The sequence below is a fragment of the Drosophila guanche genome, unplaced genomic scaffold (genome assembly GCF_900245975.1).
Source record: "Drosophila guanche unplaced genomic scaffold, DGUA_6, whole genome shotgun sequence".
Lineage (NCBI taxonomy): Eukaryota > Metazoa > Arthropoda > Insecta > Diptera > Drosophilidae > Drosophila > Drosophila guanche.
Window position 1 is genome coordinate 113,335 of NW_022995768.1, and position 25,542 is coordinate 138,876.

Here is a 25,542-nt window from a genome sequence, read left to right on the forward strand (position 1 = left end):
GGGGCACCTACATACGTTTGTAGATGTGTTCTACTATGATATTTGTAGGCTATTTGTAAAATTATAGGAATAAATTGTTTGTTGGCATAGTCAGAGACCAGAGACCTGAGAGCCTTGATATAGCCAATAGTTGATTGGATGTTAAGTAAGAATTTAGTTGTATGTATAAATTATAAATTATGTCTGCTTAAAGCGTGAAAACTAAAAGTAAAAAATAGTAAACCATTTGGCTTTGAAACTTGCAGAACTTTAACTGTAAGATCAACACTCTCACAAAAAAAGAAGAGAAACACAACATTTCATCGATTTTATACTATACATATGTAAGTATAGTTGACTTTATTATTTATCATCTGGTATCTTTTAGTGTGGGAAATATATACATACATATCTATGTATTCTTTATGTACACTTAACAAATATAGTTAACAAAAGGTTAATACGTACATATGTATATAGTAATAATAAAGATAATAAAACTATTTTCTGCTCATCGAACACACATAAATATAATTTCTCAAATCTCTCTAATAGTACTAGAATGATCATTACCATATGTATACATGCATACACATACATATATTTATTTGATTATATGAGTATATTAATTAGTTTCCTTCTTTTTAAAAATAATGCACACTTACAGCTATATACAGTTTGGAACTATTTTTTAATTTATAATTAGCAATTAGATTTCTTATTTAAATCTTCTTTTGTGTGTATTTATCTGTTTGTGTGTGTTTTTTTTTCTGATACTTAGAACTCTGCGACAAAGTATTTTTGTACAGCATCCTCTAAGGATACGCCTCCTAGTGACACGCCGTGTCCCCTTGCCATGCCTTAAAATGTTAAAATAATTAATTTACACAATACACAGAGTTACTCAGTCTTCAGGCGTGTGTCTTCTGCGCGTCTGCTTCTCGTGTCTGCTCTCCCAACCCACCAACCAAACAAAGGAAGTAAACAAGTAACATTCTTTCTAATACGAGGATATGCCTATGACGGGTGAGTACTAAAAGGAATTATATAGGAATAAACAAAGTACATTTTTTAAGTGTCCAAATAAGTGTTGAGAGTATCAAGTACCTCCTCATCCATGACACTGGTATGATCATATATGCGCGCTGGCAAATTCTTGCGCAAACTAAAATGATCCTCTGTGGTCGTGGTCTTTCGGTAAATGGGATTCTCAAAGTTCATTGAGTTGATGGTTCGCTTGCTGCAGTAGCGATAGCCAATGAGCAGGACCTGTCAAAGAAACAAAATTTAACTTTAAGGTTCCCTTCATTGAGGACTTTCTTCGCTGGTCTTACCACCGATAGCAGAACTGCAAAACCACTGAGACTGGCGATGACAACCAGCGCTATGAAGCCCGAATCTGGTTGCGGACTGGGCGCTGTCGTGTGTTCGATTTGTGTGTGGTTCTTTACTGGACGCTGGTCGGCAACTAAGGAAGAAAATGTTTTAATTTTAAATTAGAAATTCATTTTAGATTGCTGGTAACCATCACCGAACTATAAACATTTCAACAAACTTAAAATATATCATAAAACTATAACTTTTACTTCTTAGATTTTTGGCAAGATACATGGCCACATACATATTAATTTCCGTTGATGAACCAAAAGAAGAAATAAATGTGTTAAAATGTATAAGGGGAAAAACGGAATTCATAACAATAAAAGAGCTGAATGAAAGATGGAATTAACATTAAAATCCAAGCGGATTTCGGAGGCTGCTTTTGCTCACATCCGAAAGAAATTTCAATCAAGTCGTTCAAAGTGCGCATTTAGGCGCAAATAAACACTTAAACACTCTCGCCTTTGATGGCGCAAAAACTTTTATGGGGGCGGGGGATGAGGCTGAGCGACCGAATTCGATTTGGACCGAGAAAGGGATTGGGAATGAAAATGGCAATGGCAAAATCAAGCCCAGGGATTGGTGAGGAAGAAGACTGGCAGGCAGCGTAAAGTCATCGTTAACACGACGCATTTAATGGGCTTTTGTCTTCCATTCAGTGGGTCGGTCGGAGGGTGTGGGTGCGGCTTTTAGCCGCGATTGAATCAAGCCGAAACAGTAAAAGTTATCAACATTAAGTTAAAGTTGCCTTCAAGGCCCAAAGACCATGCACCACGCCAACACCAGTACTACACACACAGTAGGGGAAAGCTTAAATATTAACCTCATACTTTGCGGTTGGGTATTGTGTGGTGTCTGGCGGTGGTTCGATGAGTGGGTTGGAGAGGGTTGGAGGGTTTGGGGCTGTTGGACGTTTCAATTGCAACGATGGCCCTACTACAGTGGTTTCCTCATTCCTGCGAGGGCTATGTGCTCCAATGCAAGTGTCACTATTCTCGGATGGCATTTATGAAACTGTCAAGCATGGGGTTGGGCTCCGCCCCCCTCTGATGATGATTAATGGGGCCCATGACAAAGAAAATGTCGTGGATAGCAACCCGAGAGGTGTGTTGAGGGTGCGGGAAGCGTTTCCTGGCCAGAAAAGTGATTTTGAGTGCGTCTGCTGGGTAGCATTTTGATTAATACGCGTGCAATACATCTGAATCTCAAAAATTGTACATATTTTCTTCATCTGTCATCTACATCACTTCTCACGCCAACACGCTCTTTAAGCTCGCCCCCCTCCCCCAGAGGCGCTGGCTATAATAATGATCCCAATTCGGTGATCTGATGGATATAGTCCCTTCCTACGGAATTGCGTTTCTTTTATATTCAAAATTGTGGCTGTGGAAGATTTTCGTCCTTTGTTGGGGCAGTAGAGTGGGCATACAGCAGTCTGGAGGCATTTGATGGCTCTAGCTCTTATAGTCTCTGAGAACTAGCCGATAAAAGCAAGACGGACGGACGGGCAGACAGACTTGTCTATATAGACTCGGCTATTGATGCTGATCAAGAATATATATACTTTATGGGGTCGGAAACGTTTCCTTCTGTGCGGTACATACAGCAACTTTGTGTACAAATACAATATACCCTATTTACTCCAGTTTCCAGATAATAAGTGAGTATATCGAACTTTCCTATGATTCTTTATACAAAGATGAACACACACATTGTAGGAAACACAACACACAACATGGAAAACAGAGAAATACACAGGCACAGACATAAAGTTGCCAGGCATACCGATTGTTCCGTGCCCCAGTGGCAGCTGCGTGCTCAGCCTGGTCTCTTCATGCGCTTCTCTATCTGTAAGCCTCGCTGGCAGTCGCCGTGGCTCTGTTTTCGTTTTCGGTTTTGTTTTCAGTGCTCGCGGGGGTTTAGTGACGACCACATAAAGGGCTGTCATGCAGCAGCGAATCATGCACGTCAGATATTTTCAGATTGCGGTTGGGATTTGGGTTGGGGGGTTAGTAAGCATAAAATCAAAAGTTAAACTTTTAGCATGCAAAGTCCAAGAGACTCCAGAGGGATCGTTTGATGTACTTACGATCTTCGACGCACATAAGCCCATCGGCCATCAGCTTAAGGCCCGTGGGGCAGGCGCAGGAGATTCGCGGACTGCGTTCGTTGATCCTCGGTGCGGGCAGGCAGAGGTGGGAGCAGTGGCCATTCACGGACTGACAGTGGTTGAAGCCATCGGGCTGTCGATACGGATGATACACATGGATCACCATCGGATGTTGTAGCTGTGACAGGATAGCAAGGATATGAAATGGAATACAAGAAAATGGATATTAGATATCGGCTCACCATGTGTACCGCTGTGATGGGCTCCACACCCTCTCCCGTGAACTTATTAGCCTTGAAGACGGTCTGCTTGTCCCAGTCGCTCCAGTAGATGTAATCCTCGAATGTGGTGATGGAGAAGGGATGCCGCAGGTACTCGGTGGAGTAGAGAATCTGGCGCCGCTGGGAGCCATCGTAGTTGGCCGACGAGATGACATTCAGCTTGCCATCCACCCAGTAGATGCGTTTGCGCACCAGGTCCAGGGTGATGCCGTTGGGCCACTTGACGTCGTAACTGATTATGGTGGTGCGGTGGCTGCCATCCATGCCGGCGCGCTCGATGCGCGGGGAGGCGCCCCAGTCGGACCAGTACATCCATCCCTCGATGGGATCGAGGGCGATGGAGCGCGGTATGTCCAGCGCATCCTCAATGAGCACCTTGCCCATGTTGCCATCAAAATTGGTCAGCTCGATGGTGCACTTGTGCGTGTCCGTGTAGTACACGTGGTTGTAGATCCAGTCCACTGCCAGTCCATCCGATGTCACTGACGACTGTTTTAGCACCACCGTCTTCTCGTTTCCCTCGTCAATGGGCGCCTTGTAGATGCTCTGCGTCGTCACGTCGCTCCAGAAGATCATTCCCGTGCGAAACACAAAGTCCAGTGCCGTCGCCGACTTTGTGCTATTCACGATCGACGTCATTTCCATGTGGTCGAGGGCGATCTTCCGTATATCGTGACGTCTCGCCAGAAGCAGTGAGGCATGTCCCTCACCCGCCTTGCAACGAGTGTGATTGTGCGGGTCCCGCATGTATCCCGCCTCGCATTCGCACTTGAATCCCCCAATCTCGTTGCTGCACAACTGGGAGCAAGTGCCTGGATTGTCACATTCATTGATGTCTACACAGTTGCGCTTATCTCCGGATAGCTTGTATCCCTCGTGACATTCGCAGCGGTGACCCACCACCAAATCCACACACTGGTGCATGCACCCGCCATTCTTGGCGGCACACTCATTCACGCCACACTTGCCTGCCGGCTCGTCCTCGCCATCGGGGCAGTCCTTCCGCTTGTCACAGACCCTGCTCAGGACAATGCACTGACCCCCACCGCAGTTAAATTCGCTTGTGGCAATGCAGGTGCCCTTCGTGGTGCCTAGGCTCTGGCTGCAGTCCCGCTCGTCGCTGCCATCCGCACAATCCTTGTCGCCATTGCAGGTGAGGTGTCCGGTAATGCAGCTGCGATCCCCGCACTGAAACTGGTCCGGTCTACAGGTCACGTTTTTGCAGTTACCCGTATGCTCATCGTCGCCATCGGGGCAGTCCCGGTCGCCGTCGCAGAGCCAGCTGTGGTGCAGGCAGGTGATCCGATCCTTGCACTGATACTCATGAGCCAGGCAGGGTATGGTAGTGTTGGTCACATTCGGGCAGGACTAAGGGGTGGAGGCAGGGGAAAGATGCAAGAGAGACGCGTGAGACATTGTAAGGCAAACTTTTCGGTTTGTGGTGTCGGTTTCTCTTGGGGGGCACAATATGAAGCAAACTTTTTCGTTGTCCCAGGTTGACCCCTGGTTTGAAGTTTTGGCTGGCATTGTCTGTGCAATGCAATTTTATGCGTGCCATGCGTTGACAACAAAAGCTACCAAAGCTGCTTTGGGCATTGAGTTATGCCCAACTGTGTCGTAATTTATGGGGCTTACAGTCCCAGCCCATTCCACACAGAGAAGCAAAAAATAACCGAGGGAATGTAGCAGAAAAATCCCCATGAATGCCATGGTAGAGCTTTTTTTTGTGCGGCACCACACGAAATGTAAATTTATGTCAAAGTATTATTTACTCACCCGCTCATCGGAGGCATCCGAACAGTCCGGATCCCCATCGCACACCCAACGCTTGGCGATGCACGCCCCATTGGTGCAAGTGTGCTCGGCCACAGCGTCGCAGGGCACCACCGGACACTCTCGCTCGTCGGAGCCATCGCCGCAGTCATCGTCGTGATCGCACACCCAACGCTTTTGTATGCAACGCCCGTTGCCGCAGGTGAACTCGTCGGAGCGGCAAGTTTGATCTTAAGGAATTTAAAGTATTTCAGAAAAATATGGAATAAAGGCAGAAAGGAAGTTTCAACAAATGACAGAAATGGCAGCCGGACACAAACCGGCAAATGAAGTGCGGTGAAGTCGATGGTTAGGCAGGAAGTTTGGACACAAAGTTATGGTTTGGGATGATATATGGCATAGTTGGGAATGGTAAAGGTTGCTAGAGTGGATTAGAGCTTAACATAAAGTGAAACAATTTTAAACTTACATGGAATATGAGAGAGAAATTAAAACTTTACTAAAATTTGATAAACGGAAACTAATACTCGCAAATAAAATTTAAATCTAACATACAGAGCTTTTGACTTAATAATTTCAAATCAAAGAGCAACCAAAATGCATGGCAAAGTTAAAAGAAGGAGATAGCTGATCCTTACTGCAGTTGTGCTCATCGGAGCCATCGCTGCAGTCCTTGCTTTGGTCACACATCCAGGCCAAAGGTACACACTGCCCTTCGCCGTTTTTGCAGGCGTATTCGTCCGGGGAACAGGTGCGTGCCTCTGTTGTGTGGCGTTCAAGCGTTCAAAGAGAACATAAATATAGAGTGAAAAATACGAGTAATGCCTACATCTGTTGATATACATTAAAAGCCTGCTCAAGAATCAAACCCTAGCATACTCCTAAATATTTTCTCTTTAACTAATTTGCCCAAAGGTACTTAGGTACCATGCAAATGCATTCATTTGTGTTAAGTGCTCTGCCAAAGGAATCTGCTCAATATTCCATCACTCTTGGGGTAGCCATTGATGCGTTAAAAGTATCCAATTGCATTAAGAGCATTTCCCTCAATACACTCTATTCCCATTCCCGTTTACAGTTTTCCTCTAGCGATCTTGTGCATGGCTGTGCACTGTGTGCGTGTGTTCCAGGATTAAGTGAATTTTATGCGCCATTGCCAGGCGGCAGCAGCCAAAGTCAACGGGAGCCAGCGCCACACACACGCGTCGTATGCTTGTTGTCAAGGGTTGCATGAATGAGTACACAATGTACACATGCACACAAAGAGGGGTGTACTCTTACATAAACATATGTGCATCTACACATGGGTAAAATCTCACTTTCAATGACTTGATTAAACCTCTAAGGATGAGGCACGAGAGGGCATTGTTGCGAGAATTATGCAGAATGCCACTTCATTAACAGTGCGTATGAGTTATGCGACATAGTTGGGTTAGTGAAAGCGATTACACAAACACAAACACACACAGGAGTAGTAGTAGTAGTAGCAGTGGTAGTATGCACGAGCTGGTATGGGGGGATAGATATAGAATGCTATTTTCGCTTACTGCAGTGCGCCTCATCGGACTTGTCGCGACAATCGCTGTTGCCGTCACAGAGCCAGCCACGCGGAATGCACTGCTCGACGGTTTGGCATTTGAACTCGTTGTTGGGACAGGCATTCACTAAGCAATACACAATCAAATAAGTACAATCGATTCGTTTCTCACCACGAGCGTTGGGATTCTGCACGCTCGCTGGTGGGATTCTGTGGTTGCGATTTATGGCTACTTACTGCACAACGCTGTGGCCTCATCGGATCCATCAGAACAGTCGTTCTCCTGGTCGCAGCGCCATTTATTCGGTATGCAATTTCCATTCGTGCAACGGAATTGGTCCGTCAAGCAGGTGGCCTCTGTAAAGAGCAAACGAAAAAATGTGTGTGTTGAATCAAGTGTATTTTTTTGGTAGGGGTATTTTGGCTATTTTTTCCCCGTTACTCGAGCTTGATTTGAACCCGTATCAAAAACAAAAGATTAAACACAAACGGAAACAACGGGCTCTCTACAAATGTGTTTGTGTATGCGATTATGACCACACTCACTACGCCCATACATACGTACATAAATAAACACACAGTTTTGTACACGCACTTGAGCACGTGCCTAGAAAAGACGAGAAGGGACGTGTGAGACGCTTCTTATGCGTCACAACTTTTATACCCGGTACTCAGTACTACATCTGTACCTTATCGGTTTTTTGTCAAATTTTACATTTTTTCTTCATCTGTCATTTACATCTACAATACTTCTAATGAAAACACGCTCCTTTAGCTCTCCACCCCTCTCTAGAGCCGCACACTGCAGAGTCACGGCAGAGGCAGAGGCCGCACACTGCAGTAGCAGAGTCTGAATGAGAGAATATGTAAAAAACAACAAAAGCTGCTAAGCGGGGTGGGTTTAGCGGCACTGCAAATTAATTTCTTCATTCTGGCTATAATAATGATCCAATCGGATCCAATCCAATTCGGTGATTTGATAGATATGGTCATTCCCTACGGAATGGCGTTTGTAGTTGTCTTTTATCTTCAAAATTGTGGCTATCGAAAATTTTCGTTGGGCGAAAGGTTGCGGGGCTAATTTTTTAAATACACTTGAAACAGTGTGAGCATACATCTGGATGCAAAACTTGGTTGCCCTATCTCTTAAGGTCTGACAGACGGCCATTGATGCTGATCAAGAATATATGTGTATACTTTATGGGGTCGGAAACGTTTCCTTCTGTGCGTCACAAACATCCGTTATTCCCCACAAATACAATATGCCCTATTTACTCTTCGAGTACTGGGTATAAATAGAGGAAGACATGTTGGAAAACACTATTAAGGGCACCCACATTTAGCGGGTTTATTATTAAAGTTTGCGCTCCTTTCCGAATGAGGGGAAACAATTATTATGTTGCCGTTGCTCTGCAATATCCTTTCGGGACTTCCCTACTCTCCGCCTCTCTCCCTTTTTGAAAAATAATGCTTCATGCGTAGCTCCAACGGCTTTTTCAATGTCACTCCAAGGGGCAAACACAAAAATTTATAATTTCTGAGCTCCACAGCTCTACAGCTGTCTTCCTCATGGAGAGGAGGGTCCAAATCCTACTTTCTCGTGGTGACACTGGACATAGGGAACGCCTTCAACTCGGCCGATTGGAGCCGCACTCTAGAGGCCCTTCAGCGTTTTAACATCCCTGGATACCTGCCGAGGATAGTACGTAGCTACTTCAGTGACAGGGTGCTGACGTACGAGACCAGTCTGGGCTCCAGGGCATACAATGTCTCAGCCGGAGTCCCTCCGGGCTCCGTTTTGGGACCCCTGCTCTGGAATGTCATTTACGATGGAGTCCTGAGACTACCGATGCCAGCCAACACCAACATGATGGGGCTTGCTGACGACGTAGCCTTAGTGGAGGTGGTCAAGCACCTCGCAGCACTGGAGGAGCTCGCCAACGCGGCCTTTCGAGCCGTGTAGTCGTGGCTTACGGTCTCCGTATTGGACCTGGCAGCGCAGAAGACCGCGGCGGTGCTCATATCGAGCCGGAAAGTTCTCGAAACTGCATGTGTGCAGGTCGGTGGCACCACGATACGCTCCAAGAGGGCAATCAAGTACCTGGGGGTGCTCATTGACACACGCCTCTCCTTTAAAGAGCCCTTGGAGTATGTGCAGAGGAAGGCCATCGGAACAGCAGGATCGCTCTCGCGAATACTTCTGAACACCAGAGGCCAGAAGCATGCAACGCGGGAGCTCCTGACGAGTGTAGTGACTTCGCAGATCTTGTACGCCGCGCCCGCGTGGGCGAGGCGTGGAGGCGACGTACAGGCTGTGTGCCTTAAGGATCGCGTGCTCGTTCCGGGCTGTATCGGATGAAGCAGCGCTGGTCATCGCCGGGCAAGTCCCACTTAGGGAGCTGGTAAGGGAGAAACAAGAGATCCATACAGCCGCGCAGGGCGGAAGCGAGGCGACTAGAGCCGAGCTGAAGGATACCGCAAGGAGGAACAGCATCAGCAGATGGCAGACCCACTAGGATAGTTCACCTAAAGGGCGCTGGACTTATTCCCTCATACCGAAGCTGCAAGCCTGGATCGAGAGGAAGCACGGCCATGTAGATTTTTACCTTACCCAAGCGCTTAGTGGTCATGGCTGCTTTCGCAGCTACCTCAAGCGCTTTGGCGACGAGACGGAGGACTGGTGCCCAGAGTGCGGCATCGGTATAGTGGAGGACGCACAGCACGTCCTCTTCGAATGCCACTGGTTTGACCACGAGCGTCACCGCATGGAGCCAGTAGTAGGCGCCAGGATCTCGTCCGAGACCTTGCTGCCGATTATGCTGGCCGAGCCAAGGCCATGGGAAGCCAGAGTTCGCCTCGAGCGTTATGCGAACGCTGAGAGTGTTGGAGAGGAGGNCAATCAAGTACCTGGGGGTGCTCATTGACACACGCCTCTCCTTTAAAGAGCCCTTGGAGTATGTGCAGAGGAAGGCCATCGGAACAGCAGGATCGCTCTCGCGAATACTTCTGAACACCAGAGGCCAGAAGCATGCAACGCGGGAGCTCCTGACGAGTGTAGTGACTTCGCAGATCTTGTACGCCGCGCCCGCGTGGGCGAGGCGTGGAGGCGACGTACAGGCTGTGTGCCTTAAGGATCGCGTGCTCGTTCCGGGCTGTATCGGATGAAGCAGCGCTGGTCATCGCCGGGCAAGTCCCACTTAGGGAGCTGGTAAGGGAGAAACAAGAGATCCATACAGCCGCGCAGGGCGGAAGCGAGGCGACTAGAGCCGAGCTGAAGGATACCGCAAGGAGGAACAGCATCAGCAGATGGCAGACCCACTAGGATAGTTCACCTAAAGGGCGCTGGACTTATTCCCTCATACCGAAGCTGCAAGCCTGGATCGAGAGGAAGCACGGCCATGTAGATTTTTACCTTACCCAAGCGCTTAGTGGTCATGGCTGCCTTCGCAGCTACCTAAGGCGCTTTGGCGACGAGACGGAGGACTGGTGCCTAGAGTGCGGCATCGGTATAGTGGAGGACGCACAGCACGTCCTCTTCGAATGCCACCGGTTTGACCACGAGCGTCACCGTATGGAGGCAGTAGTAGGCGCCAGGATCTCGTCCGAGACCTTGGTGCCGATTATGCTGGCCGAGCCAAGGTCATGGGAAGCGACAGCAGAGTTTGCCTCTATCGTGATGCGAACTCTGAGAGTTTTGATGCGAAATACCAAATACGGGCCGCACTCAAAATTGTACAAAATTATAAAACAAGAAAATACTAGATTGAAGGAATAAACGAATGAATACAAAAACACATAAATATGTATGGGGTACCTCTTTCGTGTGTAATAGGATTCCGCACAGGATTTTTGGTAAGCCATGGCTTTTTGCTAGGAAAATCTCTTACGTTTCCGCACACTTCCTCAAATTTGTTCCCAATTCCATTGCATACTTTTAAGCGTTGTCAGGGGAAACTACTTTTCCTAGACATTTAGGTAAGGTATATTATTAAATGTAAGTATGCTAACAACAAGATAGTCTATGACCACAGTTTGGTCTTTTTGCTCTGTGGCCATTTTGCAAACAAATTCTGAGGCGTCAGTATTTTGTGTCAGTATTTTACTGTTTACCATTTTTGGTGGTAAATTATAGGAGCATGCCTTGTGGCCTGCAGAAATGGCTCTGTGGGTTATGCAAATCATAACCAAAAGCGCCAAAAGGAAATACCAATATCTGCCTGCCAGGGGGGCAGGCACAATACTTGCCATATCAATAAAATTTTATATGAATACTTTTCTAAAATTGTTACGGATGGGCAGCTACACCATCCATACCCCTGCTACGAAAATCGTATAGGAAAACTTGCGCAAAACAAAAGGTTGATGTGAGCCAATATTTGTATAAACAGCAAACGAGGAGGAACGTGAGATGCTTCATACGCGTCACAACTTTTATATCCGGTACTCAGTCATACATTCCTTATATTCCTTAACCTTATGATTTTTTCCAATTTTACATTTTAAATTTGTTCTACATCTACATTTACTTTACGAGGCAGAGTGTGCGAGCAAAAGAGAATGTGCAAATCAAATAAACAAAGCTGCTGGAAGGGGTGCGGGCTGCCACGGGACATGAATGTTGTCATTCTGGCTATAAGCTTTGAATGGTCGCAAACGTTTCCTTCTGTGAGTTACTCTCATTGCTACAACCACAAATACAATATACCCTATTTAATCTTCGAGTATCGGCGGGTATAAAAAGCAAATATAAACACTCTCACACACCCACACTTCAGTGAACATATAAAAATTGGCCACATGTGTGACCCAAACAAGTGAAAATAAAATAAAAATAAAATAAAATAAAAATATAAAATAGAAAAAACGTAGAGTGGACAAATTTTTCGTTCTACCACACCTGGTTCAATGCTTGTCGATTCGATGTTATGTGTTTGCTGTTTTTTTGTGTTTCTTGTTGTTAATATGTGACATTATATTTAAGGGAATTGAGCCCACAGCATATATGTAGATTGGTAGATGTTTTACGTCCTGCAATAATGCCATCTCAGTCTCAGCAATTAAAAATCAAATTACAACGCTTTTTGTATCATGGATTGCATTTATCTACCCCCCAAAACACAAGCATGCAACTTCCACTGTCATGCAGCATAATTTTATGTTTTTTAACTAAGTTTAAATGGCTTTTCAGTTGATTAAAAAACTTTGGCCTTTGGCTGTTGATGTTTCCCCGTGTACGGGGAACTCGTTCACTCACTCTCTCTCCTTGTGTCCTGGTGGCAATATGTATGCAAATGTTAAGCGAGCTCTGGTAAAAAATATATTCTGTTGCATGCAATGCGTCGCTTGGGGGGAGAGAGATTTTTGTAAGTCCATATGATTGGGATTTTGGCATGTTTAATTTAAGTTAAAAGGTGTTGAAAACTTTCCCACCCGATAATAGTTAAAAGTTTTTACCAGAAACTTCAACTTTTTCAGCTGGGAAGGATTCTTTTGTGCTTAGAGTTTTCCAGGGAAGCTCGAAGGAACATGATATAGGGACTTGATAGTTGAAAAAATACTTGAGAGGGAAGTAAAAGCCCTAACAGAATGTTGATGAAAGACAGTTCAAAAATGAAAGGGAACATTTCATATACGCTTACGGAACTTCTAAATATTTTATCGCGTTTTGTTAGTGAATTTTATTTGATTATACTAAAAGTCTAAAAACACAGCCATAAACAAATATGAGTGCTAATAATATTTGTTGCACTTCCTGCAATTATTAACATCGTTCAATTATTTCATAAAATTGTTTTTCCTACATAAGGTCTTAATTTCTTTTATTTAAAGTGTTCATTAAAGAGCTCCCATGCAATTTGATTAACTTCTACATGCACTCCCAGCCAAACACAAAACAGTACAAAATAACTAATTTTAATTTTTTTTTTCTTTTTTGAATTCAAAATTTGTATTAACATTTGTACCTATTCAATGCGGACTCATCGTCTGCGACCAACGAATTTCGATGTAGCGATTAAAATAAAAAAATAAAAAATAACTATTTATTTACCATTGTCGAGAACTACAGCGCCAAAACTGTGACTCTGTGGATGCAGCAAACAGGTCACGAACAGCAAACACCAAATGTGTCCCATTTTGTGTTGGTCAACGGGGAAAAATTTCGAAATTTTTGCAAGGGCTTTAAGTAGTGGGGAAGAGATTCGTTATTATCATTAATTTGCAGGCAGCGAAGCAGGGACATTCCTTTTCCAGCATAAAAGACGGCCACATCAAATTCCGTAATATTCGAGAGGCTCAGGCTGGCACAAATTAATTGCATAATTTCCGAAAACAAAAAGTGGAGAGTACACCCAAGGATCACATTTTCAAGTTCATAATGTACAGAGGACAGAGACAGACAGGATGGACAGACAGACTGGATGGAGACAACTGGACGAAATCAGAGTCGGTGGACGACAGGACGGACGAACTATAAAAGTTGTAAATATGACATTTGCGGGCGAGGAAATAAAGGAAACTTATTAAATGTTGAACTGAATGATAAATGGTAAGTGCTGTCTGTCCAGTCACCGATTGACTTGGTGGATAAGTCTTGCCACAGACAGTGGGCATGGTACAGGGGGTCCAACACAAAAGGAGACTTTCTTGGGAGCTTTGCCCCCACCATGCCTCGTGGCCTCCGAGGACTCTCTCGTGCTGCTGCCATTTTGTCAAAGATAAAAACGAATCTTGGCCAGGGAAAAATTGTATGTTCTGCACATAGTCTGATTAGCTTTAAACGTTTTCACTGAATTCGCTTTCCAGCTTTTGGTTTACTTAGTTGTTAATCACTTGGCACACTTTCGATGGCTTACACTTGGGTTTTCTCTAGTTGCTCGTTTTCCGTATTCCGTTCTCTTTTCTATATATATCCCACTCTTAACACACGAATCGCGTTAACTGGTCGCATTGAAAACAACACCCGTTTGGTTGAGAAGTCTGCTGCCAACTGAGTGTTTGGTCTCAGAGAGGCAATCCTTAAAAACATTTCGACGCAAAGTTGTTTGCAGCATCTGCAGACCACCCCACCAGGCCACAGAGTCTCTTGACGTGAAAGCTCGTTCGTTGCGAGTCGAGTGCAAAAATTCCCGAGTCCTAAGTCGAATGTGATGATGAGTGAATGAGTATAAGTATGAGTGAGTGTTGAGTGAGTGCTGATTAGATCGAGTGTTTCAGGGTTTCTTTGTCGTGAGCGTGAAATCTGAGTACAAACAAAGGGACAAAGTATGAGAATTGAAGATGATCAAAGGGCCACAGCTGATATCGCGCTGATTTACAGCTCCAAAGTCCGTTATGAGGCAGCAGATAGCTTGGTGCTAGAGGTGGACTTTAACGGTCAACCCACTGATGGCCAATAATCCTTGCTTCACCTTAAAAACGTGTATCGACAACACGACATCAATACAGCTGGAAGGAGGTACCCTATGGCATCCAAAGAAGGCCAAGTATCTGGGCTTAGTACTAGACAAGCGTCTAACTTGCCATGACAAGCCATGGCTAAAAAGTGTGGGCACAGGATGCTAATAATCAGAAAAAGCACAATAAATTTTGAGAGCTAAAAGAGAAATATATGTTCACTGCGTGGCTTCCGTCTGGATCTACGGTGTGCAGATCTGGGGAATAGCTGCTAAAACAAACAACAAACTACAGGTGCTACCAAATCGAGCATTAGGACAAGAAACAAACTGCCCGCGGTGTGTGCGATGCTCAACCCTACACCCTGACCTTACTCTGCGCATAGTGAAGCAGCAAATTGGTAGACAAACAAGCCGGTACAGTGACAGACAGACACCGCTGTCTGCTCGCAAGTCGTCTACTACCTGGCCGGCCTCTGAGGCACTTAAAGAGATTGGGCTTTGCCAAAACTTTTAACACTAGATACAATACCCATTTCCGCATTGAGAGCCCCTGACTCTAACTTTTCGAAGGCTTCCCTTATTATGATTCCTCCTCCATCTTAACCCTCCACAAAAACATAAACTCCCCCTTGCTGCACTTTTCAACACATAACTATAATCGAACCCTTCATTTGAAATCCCCCAAGTTCAGCATGAAATTGTTTTTCTTAATTTTGTAATAATGGAGAGAGCGCTGGCTCATTATCAACTTCACTTCATTAGAATGCCAGAAATTAGCTAGAAATTACATAAAGCAAATTGCGTTATGCACAGCGAGAATCTCATTTTTGGATACATTCGTTCCGAGTTTGTTTCGTTTTGCTCTCTTTTTTGTGGTGTCTGGCACAAGTTGTGAGTGTGATAACGCATACGACCTCGTTTCCTTTTATGAGCGGGCCCGGCGACGCTAAAGTCTCGTGCGACGAAATGATAAAAGCGGACAGACAGCGGCAAGGCAAACAAAGATTGCTGATGCAACAACGTTGCATGCCACAGTCAGCTAAACGCCAACTGCGCTGCAATTTAGAGAAGAGGGAGAAAGACACAGGCCAGGGCAAGTAAGGCCAGCACAGTTTTTGGTAAGCAGCCACAGCGAAAATTGTGCAGTGCAGTGCGTTAATGTTGCAAACTCGTTTCGGTTTCTTTTTTCATTTTAGTACCTGCTTCAGGTTTGAATCAAGGAAAATGAAAAAGCAATATGTGCAACGCTTGCATTGAACTATTATCGCGGACGACGCTGTGACGGCTCTATTACAGCTGCGGCCTGAAAGTATGCCACGGGAGCAGCCATAAAACATCCACCATGTAGGCTCTGATTTCGTGCAGTGCGGGACTGTTTGCTAATGATTTCTAATACAGATTTCATAGATATAAAGACTTATATTCGACTCACCCAAAAACTTGCATTCTGTGACCTGTTCATCGCTGTGATCCTTGCAGTCGGCATCGCCATCGCACACGAATCGTATGGGAATGCAATCCCCATTGTGGCACTGAAACTGCTTCTCATCGCACTTGGCCTCCAGCGATTGTCCTGCACAGAAGATGGAGATAGAGAGAGCACACACAAAGATTGAAAGCTTGAGATTGAGATGGATGAGTAAACAGATAATTTAAGCTAATTATAAACAATTCCTGTGGGGGAATGGATGGTTTTGGAGCGTAGCAAAAGTTTTCTCATTAAAGATACAAACATAAAAAACACCCAACAAAAGCCCATTGATTAGGGGCCACAAAAATTCAAAACAATCAGCAACAGACAGATACCCATACAGCGGTAGCAAACATATACAGCTACCAGTATGTGTGTGTGTGTGCGTGTGTGTATGTGAAGAAGTAATTTGCATACTAAACGATAAACAAACGATGGCAGTGGCACTGGCAGTGCTTTTTAATCAACAGAAAAATACTGAAATTCAGAACTTTTTTGGAATCCCTTTGCAAACGCCCTTGAAAATATGCAATAAACATACATATTGGACACGAAACGAAACAAGCCATTACACACACACGCACAGGGAGCCACCCCCGCCCTAGAATGTCAGTCTTAGTGGCCTAATAGAAAATGTGACAGGCATTAAAAAAAGAGAGAACAAAATGAAGCAAGAAAAGCAAGTAAAAGATTGCCAGTGACCAAACAGAGAGACAAAGAGAGAGCGATTTTGTGTGAAATAGATGGAGAGTGGTAGGGGGACCAATTTTGAAAAGGGTTTCGGGTCATGGGTCCTGCAGCTGACAGCAGCTTTCGAGGCACCGACCGCTCAATGATGCTCTTGAATATTTCAATATCTCAATATTTTCCCCACACATAATCGAGTATATAAGTACATATGTATTTATTTTGGCTAATTGTTGTAATTGAAGTCCGCAACCGAAACAACAAATCGAGTGAGGAGGGAATAAACAAACGTATTGAATACACTCCCTTCCTCCATCCAATTTCCGGGCCTTGTCAATCAATAAGGTCAAATCAATTCAATTCTGTCTGTGTGTGGGTTTCGCCTGTCGCCGAGTTGGCTGCCTCTGCCCTGGAAATTGTTTTCAATTATGCATCACGCCAGTAGACAAAATGACGAATTATAATTCAGGCATATGTATGCGAGGATATATATTCTTCTACATGTACGCACATACGTCGTACATACGCCACATATTCCATATTCATGTTCAATATATTCCACAAGACGTCAAGCGGTGACGCACAGTGAGGAAAGAAAGAGGCAAAAATCGAAAAATATTTGAAAGCTTTGGATACAATGAAAGTACGCATTTCATAGAGAATTTTCCATAGCTTCCCAAAATCCAACTTTCAAGAAAATCTGACTTTGGTGGTTTTTATGGCAGACCTTTTTGCTAAAGAGTTTTTAAAAGCTGGTATTTTTTTGTTAAGGTTTTTTTAGTGGTAGCTCTTTATTTCTTCACATTAGTAAGGTATCTTACATCTGGTTGTAATGAACTTTGCTAATAATTGCATCTATAAACTGTACCCAAACACTTTGTGGCTTTGCCATACCGTCAAGAAAATATTTGGTTTGAAATGCAAAAATTATGATTTTTGTGCGGTATTTTTAGTAAAATTTGTATACCGGCTACTCGAAGAGTAAATAGGTATTTGTATTTATTTATTTGTTATTGTATTTGTGAGCAATGTGAGCATATCTCATGATTTTGGTAATCTTACAATCGAAAACATGTTCGCAGCGCAGTCCGGTTGGCTTAACAGACTAAAAACAGAGCATTTCGCAGCTAGTTATTATCGGATTATACGAGCATTATAGTCATTGATCATGTCTGCCAGTAATATAAGTACAGGTTGAATAATTATCGTCTCAGGGCCAGACTAATAACATAATTGTGGGAATAAGGATGTCTATGGAATGTAGGTTTGATAAAGAACCAGTGATAAGCGCCCATAAAAAACAATATCACGATCGGGTTTAGCAATTAATGCTTACTTATATTCGAATATAATCCAGGAGACAAGCCCTGTAATCAAGTTCAAGGTTTATGGATTGTTGTTCTAATTGTATAATTTTATATAAATATTCTGTGGGGGTGGTTGTGTCTGTGCATCATCGTATGCATTCCACTCCTCCCACATGTTAAATCAATCAAAACATGTTTACTCTGAACAAACATAACAATTAAACTGCAACAACATGCCGTGGTATATATACGCCCACAAGCCCCCTATTAATTGTTTTACTAAGATACTATATGCGATTCAGTTATATTGTTGTTGCCTTTTGTTGTATGTGTATTGGTTCTGGCGCAAACTAGTTTTCTATGCCTGAGAGAAATCTCTTGGCTCAGCGAATAAATTAAATCAACAAAATGAAATGGGGCGACAGAATCGAATTCCATCTCTCTTCAACGACCTTGCCACAGTCACATATACCCGTGCGAGCGAGTACATACATATGTACACATACCCGTACTGGCAGCTTCTCTTAAAAATAATCAACTCGGAAAACTATAAATCAATAGCGAAAGATTAAGAGACTCAGAGCTATATGAATAACAGCTGTAGTGGGGAAAATATTACATGGAAAATCTACATCGAAATAGGAGGCTCGACACTCGTCTTTTCATAGTTTTCATATCTCAAAAACAATTTAAATTTAACCACGAAACGCAGAAGGAGAGGCAGCGAAAAATCTTTTTCTGGACTACGTCAATTTGTTGACGCGCCAATGGCGCAGAGCTCTCTGAACTGCGCCTTGTTTTGGTTTTTATACCCGGTACTCGAATATGTAGTGGCTACCCAGCCCCTCCGAGCTCTGTGCAGTGCGCTGCCCTCTAGACGAGTAGAGCGTTCTAAAAGGACGGGCTGGTGTGAGAAGTGATGTAGATGTAGATGACATATGTAGGGAAAACCTTAAAATACCGAAATACCCGGTACTCGAGGAGTAAATAGGGTATATTGTATTTGTGCGAATAACGGTTGCATGTAACGCACAGAAGGAACCGTTTCCGACCCCATAAAGTATATATATATTCTTGATCAGCATCAATAGCCGAGTCGATAGAGCCATGTCTGTCTGTCCGTCTGTCTGTCAGTCCGTCCGTCTTGTTTGTCGGCCAGTTCTCAGAGACTATAAGAGCTGGAGCCACCAAATTTTGGCTCCGGACTGCTGTATGTAAACCCACCCTGTCCCTTAGCTTTTGTTGTTCTTTTCACATTCTCTCATTCACACTCTGCTTCTGCTTCACTCGGCCTCTGCCTCTGCCGTCCCTCTGCCTATGCCACTGCCTTAACCCACCCCGTCCGCCTTCTAGGGAAGGGCGGCGAGCTAAATGAGTGTGTTGGTGTGAGAGGTGTTGTTTATGTAGATGACAGATGCAGAACAAATATAAAATTTGACAAATAACCGCAAAGGTGCAGATGTAGTAATGAGTGCCGGGTATAAAAGTTGTGACGCGTAAGAAGCGTCTCCCACGTCCTCGTTTTTTTTTTTTTTATAGGAGAGCGTGGGAATGGCATTGGATGGATGGGTTGGATATACGGTGTCTTTGTGTCAACAATCCTATTTACTTTGGACAAAGTAAAAAAGACCCAAGTGCAAAGAACAAAAGTGCAATTGAATTTCTCTTCCATTTTTTAATGGAATTAAATTATATATGTATGTACATACAATATTAAAATATATATTTGAAATGATTTAATTGCAATTGATTTTGATTGCATGTACTCGAATCTTGCTTAAATTTTCTTTTAATTATATGATCAGAAAAACAACCACGAACTTTTTCACGAACTTTAAATTCCTTTTGTCTTTTTATAATGTTATTAAATACATTGTAAGATACATGTTATATTCGTCACTGTAATAATTCAATTATTTGATAACACTACTCGACAAATCCGAAATATTGGTTCCTTAAGGACCCACATTAACTTTTTATACCCGGTACTCAAGGCGCTCAACAAGACGGACGGGCAGACAGATATGGCTCTATCGACTCGGCTATTGATGATGATCAAGAATATATATACTTTATGGGGTCGGAAACGTTTCCTTCTGTGCGTTACATACATCCACTTTGTGCACAAATACAATATACCCTATTTACCCTTCGAGTACCGCGTATAAAAAGCCTCAAAGTGCTTGGGTACACTTTACAGATGCATTTATCAGGTTTTGAAATTGACTAAATTCTGTACAACTAAATGTTAGATACTTAAGTTATTCGGAAAAAAAGCGCTGCCTCAAAAAAATACCAGTAAATTAAAAATACTTTAAATCGAGTTGAAACGTGTGAGACGCTTCGTACGCGTCACAACTTTTATACCCGGTACTCAGTAAGTATATCTGTACCTTATTGTTTTAATTCAATTTTAAATGTTATGTTTTTCTACATCTTTCTTTCTACATCTTTTCTCCCGACAACCCGCTCTTTTAGCTCGCCCCCTTCCCGTAGAGTCGCACACTGCACGGAGCAGAGTGTATGGTGCTGTGACGGGGTGGGGGTAGATATTGCAAATGAATCTTCATTCTGGCTGTAATAATGACCCAATCTTATCCCAATTCGGTGTTCTGATAGATATGGTAATTCTATCGCATACAGAAGTCTGGATGCAAAACTTGGTTGTCATATATCTTATGGTATTTGAGTACCAGGCGCTCATAAGGAAGGATGGACAGACGGACGGACGGACACTGATGCTGATAAATAATATATATACTTTATGCTGTCGGAAACGTTTCCTTCTGTGTGTCAAATACATCAACTGTTCCCCACAAATACAATATACCCTATTCACTCTTTGAGTACCGGGTATAAAAATTCGTTCCGGGTAGTGCCACTATAATGTCACTCAATTTTTGGAATGCCCTTGGCGTTGGGTAAATCCCATCAATTTATTCCACAGATAAGATAATCCCACCAGTAGGAAATGCCTGTGGGCCAAAACAGGATTTATGATTGGAAATTCCTCGATATGCCTCGCGACGTCATAGATAGTCGCGTATCGTGGTTTCCGTATCACTGGCTATTGTTAAACTTGGTGCATCAATGAGGAAGTTGATGCAAAATGCTGGTCTGCACTAGCACAAGTGCAACAAGTGGCAAGCGGCCGACTGGTTTCTGTAACTCTTTTGCTAAAACTCAATCCAATTGCTTTGATTGTGTGAGTCGCAGAGCATCGAATAATATTACCCTGACCCTACGAATGTGATAAGAGTTTAATGAACTTCTTCTGTCTATAATCTTCATTGATCAAAGCTACCTAAGAATATATCTGCAGTTTAGTTTTGTGATATCAAGGAATAGGTAGCCGTAGGGTATGGGGTTCAATAGACATTGGAGGTCGTAGTCGGACAAAAAACCGCCTGGAATCTTACTTCTCTTCTAAGTGTTTCCTTTTCCATATCATCCTGGCGGTTTATCCATTAATAATCAAGACCATGTTGATGTCTCTACTATTTTAATAAGGCCTCAACCTTATTTTTCTTCTTCGAGGAATTGTGTCTTTTAATATATTTATCTTTGTGGCTAAGTTGCTATGACGTCCCGAAAATTGCTAAAAATGAGAAAAATTATATACCCAAATTGATTTAACTACCTGTCAAGAGTGTCGAATGTTGTATGTATGTATGTATGTATCTCGAGATAAGATTTCTTTCGTTTTGTCTTTGCTATGCTCTCTATCTAGGGTATCCAGACTTCAATTCAAAATCTTAGCATAAATCAAGGCTAAAAAAACTTTACACTTTTCTTTTGCACTTTTCTTCTCTATCCTCGTTTTGGGATCATTCTTACCTATGCCGAGGGGAGTGCCAATCTTTCCAGATACATTCAGAAATTTGAAGCTCATGTTGATGAAGGTCTTGCCATCGAGCAGTTTGCTCAATGAGCCAGCACCAGCTGAGTCAGGAGTCAGCCGTTGCTGGTGTGCTGTCGTTGTTGTTGCTGCTGCTGTTGGTGTTGTCCCTGCTGATGCGGGTGTGGGCGTGGCTGTGCAACATTTGCCCAAGCCGAGCATCAACGTTAGCAGCAGCAGATTGAAGTTTGCACAGGCGCAACGGAACAGCTGTTCCGCCCGTCTCTTGCTGTTGCTATTGTTGTAGAGATTGATGTTGTTGCTGCTGTTTTTGCTTGTTGTAGTTTTTGGATTTATTGTTGTTTTGATTGTTGCTTTTTTTATTGTGGTATCACTTGCAGTGCCCATAGGGCGTTTTCCTATGGCCATGGTATAGTTTACTTTCTTAACGTTTTGTTCTGCTTTTTCTAGAGTTTTTCCTATCAGTTCTTTTGCACTTTTTCGCTCAGTTTTTCACTCAGTCTTTTCACTATAAGAAGAGGGAGGCAATAGTGTTAAGACTTGACCCTGGCCATTAGATTGCCTAAGCAGGAAGCGTTGGATCTGCCGCAGAGATTATCTAATCAAAGAAATTACCGAAAGACGACACAGCGCCTCCTTAAAATAAACGCTAAAGTCTCTGTGCAAAATAGAAACATTGGAAACGTTTGCCAAAAAATACCGGCTACGACTCAATCTCTTTGATTTGATTTTGCGTTGCGCTCTCTTTTCATTTCTTAAGATGACCGCACAAAACACACGCATTCACTCACGAAAATGTTCACAAAAACAAAAATCAAAACTAAAATCAACCAGAAGTAGCAGCAAAACTGGTTAAAGTCGTACGACCCCAAAAACACCAAGACTAAAACAAGACACTGCCAAAAACAAAAACAATAAGGAACGTCACAGTCGATAATTCGACTAGAAGATACCCCGCTAATCAACACTGCACTGATTAGAAAATATATTTCTGCTCGTATATATGTATGTATGTTAAATAATAGACAAAATCTTCCACAGATAGTATCCACACAGAACAAATGTTGCTTAACCAATATGGCAAAAATACTTGTATAATTGTGGTATGTACTTTAATAGTTTCTCGGAACAGGGAAACATCTCATAAAACGAAACTAGAATCTTGAAACGTGTTTTCTTCATACTAATGCTCTAACCCTTTAACACAACCTAACCCGATATACCCTCGCACTTTGCGAGTACAAGATAAGAAACCCGAAAAACTGTGAGCAAGTGAAGAATTAAGCAAAATTATCGGACAACAACAAATGTTAGAGAGAGACAGCGAAATGCGAGACGAACGTAGGAAAATTCAAGACAGAGGTGGAGAAAGACGAGGAAAAGAACACCAAACCACAACAGAAACAACAACACAGGTCTGTTGACGTTGACAATTATAAAAAGGCTGTGGCACTCCGTTGTAAGGGGTGAGATTCAATCACTCGATCGAGCACAGTAATTAATTAAATATTGTTTACGTATGTATGTGCATATATCCAATTTTTTAAAACAAAGCCCTTTTATCAGTCGACAGTTATTTTTTCCAATAATTCTGGTTTTTGTGGTACATGCATATGTATTTTCAAGGTGTCTGTGAATGTGTGGCACGTGCTGAGATGTGGGTTTTTTCTGCCGCTATATTTAGACTCTATTTCCGTTTTGTTTGAAAAGTTCTTCGATTAACATTCGATTTGTTTTTACGCTGAAGATATCTTGGGGTAAAAAAGACGCTATTAAAATGTCCGGTGACCACAACGCGCCTTTTTCAAATGATTTCGTTTCTTAAATCTGCCTGCAATTTTATGCGATTTGGCAACAATCTCGATCCTATGCGACCCGATTCGATTGCGCGATCGTCGCATCGCGTCGTGTGTGCTCTCTTACGCTAAGAAAGAGACCGCGAGAGAGGGAGCTTGTCTTTCTTGTTGCTTTTGCCTGTCGTGTTTTCTTTTGTGCTACTGCCTCAACGTTGTCTTATCCATGAAGCATTTATATGAGGTGGTTTCGTCGACTGCCTAATGGTCTCGCTTGCGCACCAATAGCGTTCAGTGCGTTTTGGCTTCTTGGCGAAGAGTAAATAGGGTATATTGTATTTGTGGGGAACAGTGTATACATAAAGTGTATATATTCTAGATCAGCATCAATAGCCGAGTCAATTGAGCCATGTCTGTCCGTCTGTCCGTCCTTATGATAGCCTAGTAGATAGAGACCAAGGGGAACCAAGATTTGCATTCAGTATGTATGCTCACACTGATAAAAGTGTATAAAAGCTATGACGGGTAAGAAGCGTCGTACACGTCCCTTCTCCTTTTAGAATTAAGAGCCTAAGGAAAAAAATATCTATTAAGAAAAAAAAAATAATGCCCACTCTCCACCTGTCACTCGCACTTATTGACAGCATTGTTAGCGGCCGTTTTGCCGATGAGACCACCTTATATAGTTGCTTCGAGGTGCTGCTGTTTTTGCTCTTGATCATGACGAAACTATATAAGGAGGTCTCGTCGGCAAAAATAAGCAGAACGTGCGAGTGAAAAGTGCGAGGGAAAGGGCTCTCGCTGCAAGTGTGACGGCAACGACAATGGAGTGTGCTGATTAACCATTTGAAGGTAATGTGAAAAAACATAATAATTGTTTCATAATTTAATTTTGAATAGTTTACTACATAAGAGTTCTTTTATAATTCATAATTCTTTGTTTTGAAAAAAAAAACATTTAAAAAAATGTTAAAACAAATTTTGTCCGCAACCAACTTTCCGCGTCGACAAGCAAACGAGCACTGACAATAAGCAGAACCAACGAGTAACTCTGTCACCGACGTGGCCTCCTTATAGTTACTTCGTGCTGTTGATCTTTCTGCAGATTTATTTTAAGACTGCTCTTAAGAGAGTACCCGAGATTAGGGAAACCTGTTGATCAATGATCAATAAAGTGTTTTTTCGTTGCATGTGAATGGATATATTGGAACTTTGACGGTGGTTGGGTATAGAACATATATTTCAATGGATTGTTCTTTCATCATGTGAATATGAAATTTCAGATTTTAAGACTATCAAGTATTCCACTTGAATGTATTCAATCGATTGTAGATTGCATGTTGTTGTTGAAGTTCTTATGAATTTTTAATTGAGGTCTCATTGTGAAAAATAAACTTTACATTACATGGACAAGCCCACTTCATGATCAAGCTGCTGTCTAAAACTGTTTGTTGGGAAACAATAGAGCCCGTCAAGTGGAAAGTTATTCAGTTTTTATGTGTTGCGGATGTTTGCGAATCGATTTTTTCAAGAGTTGATAAGGGCGGATGGCAGGTGAGTGCAATGAACAGGCTTTTTAATTTTTTACAAGAATATTATGACTACACAAGTGATCCCAATTATATTCAAAAAGCGCTTCACAGCTGTCTTCAAAATCTTCTTGAGGAGATTTTGAGAACTTGATTATTGAATGATAATTTCCAGGATCAAATGATCAATGGTAGAGCAATGACAAAACCAGCAAAATGTAAATTAATTGTATGTATGAAAATAAGCACATATTAATGGGATATTTAAGTATCCTGATCTATAAGTTATCGTACCAACCTTGACAACAGGACAAAACCCATAAGAACACAATTAGTACCAATTCTGGTGCATGCATATCACTTTTTAGCATGGTAAATACCAGAAATTCCCTTTCGTGTAGGGCCCGTTATAGGTAAATAGACTTTTATCTATAGGTCG

The 25,542-nt window shown here is 42.8% G+C and overlaps 1 protein-coding gene across 9 annotated transcripts; it reads right to left on the reverse strand.

Annotated features, from left to right (window-relative positions):
• Window positions 1–736: 736 nt before the first annotated feature.
• LOC117591218 (low-density lipoprotein receptor) lies at window positions 737–25,542 on the reverse strand. 9 transcript variants are annotated; one of them, XM_034284387.1, is made up of 12 exons: window positions 21,760–22,276; window positions 15,890–16,030; window positions 7,298–7,417; window positions 7,071–7,187; window positions 6,162–6,284; window positions 5,527–5,753; window positions 3,712–5,118; window positions 3,449–3,647; window positions 3,145–3,300; window positions 1,314–1,447; window positions 1,087–1,248; window positions 737–1,012 (listed from the first exon to the last, which is right to left on the reverse strand). In XM_034284387.1, exons 1-12 carry the CDS (start codon window positions 22,187–22,189, stop codon window positions 980–982), a joined length of 3,249 nt encoding a protein of 1,082 aa, XP_034140278.1. In that variant the 5' UTR covers window positions 22,190–22,276; the 3' UTR covers window positions 737–979. The 9 variants fall into 9 exon arrangements, with proteins under 9 accessions (XP_034140278.1, XP_034140274.1, XP_034140269.1 ...); XM_034284383.1 differs by lacking the exons at window positions 7,071–7,187; window positions 21,760–22,276 and adding an exon at window positions 25,402–25,542; XM_034284378.1 differs by lacking the exon at window positions 7,071–7,187.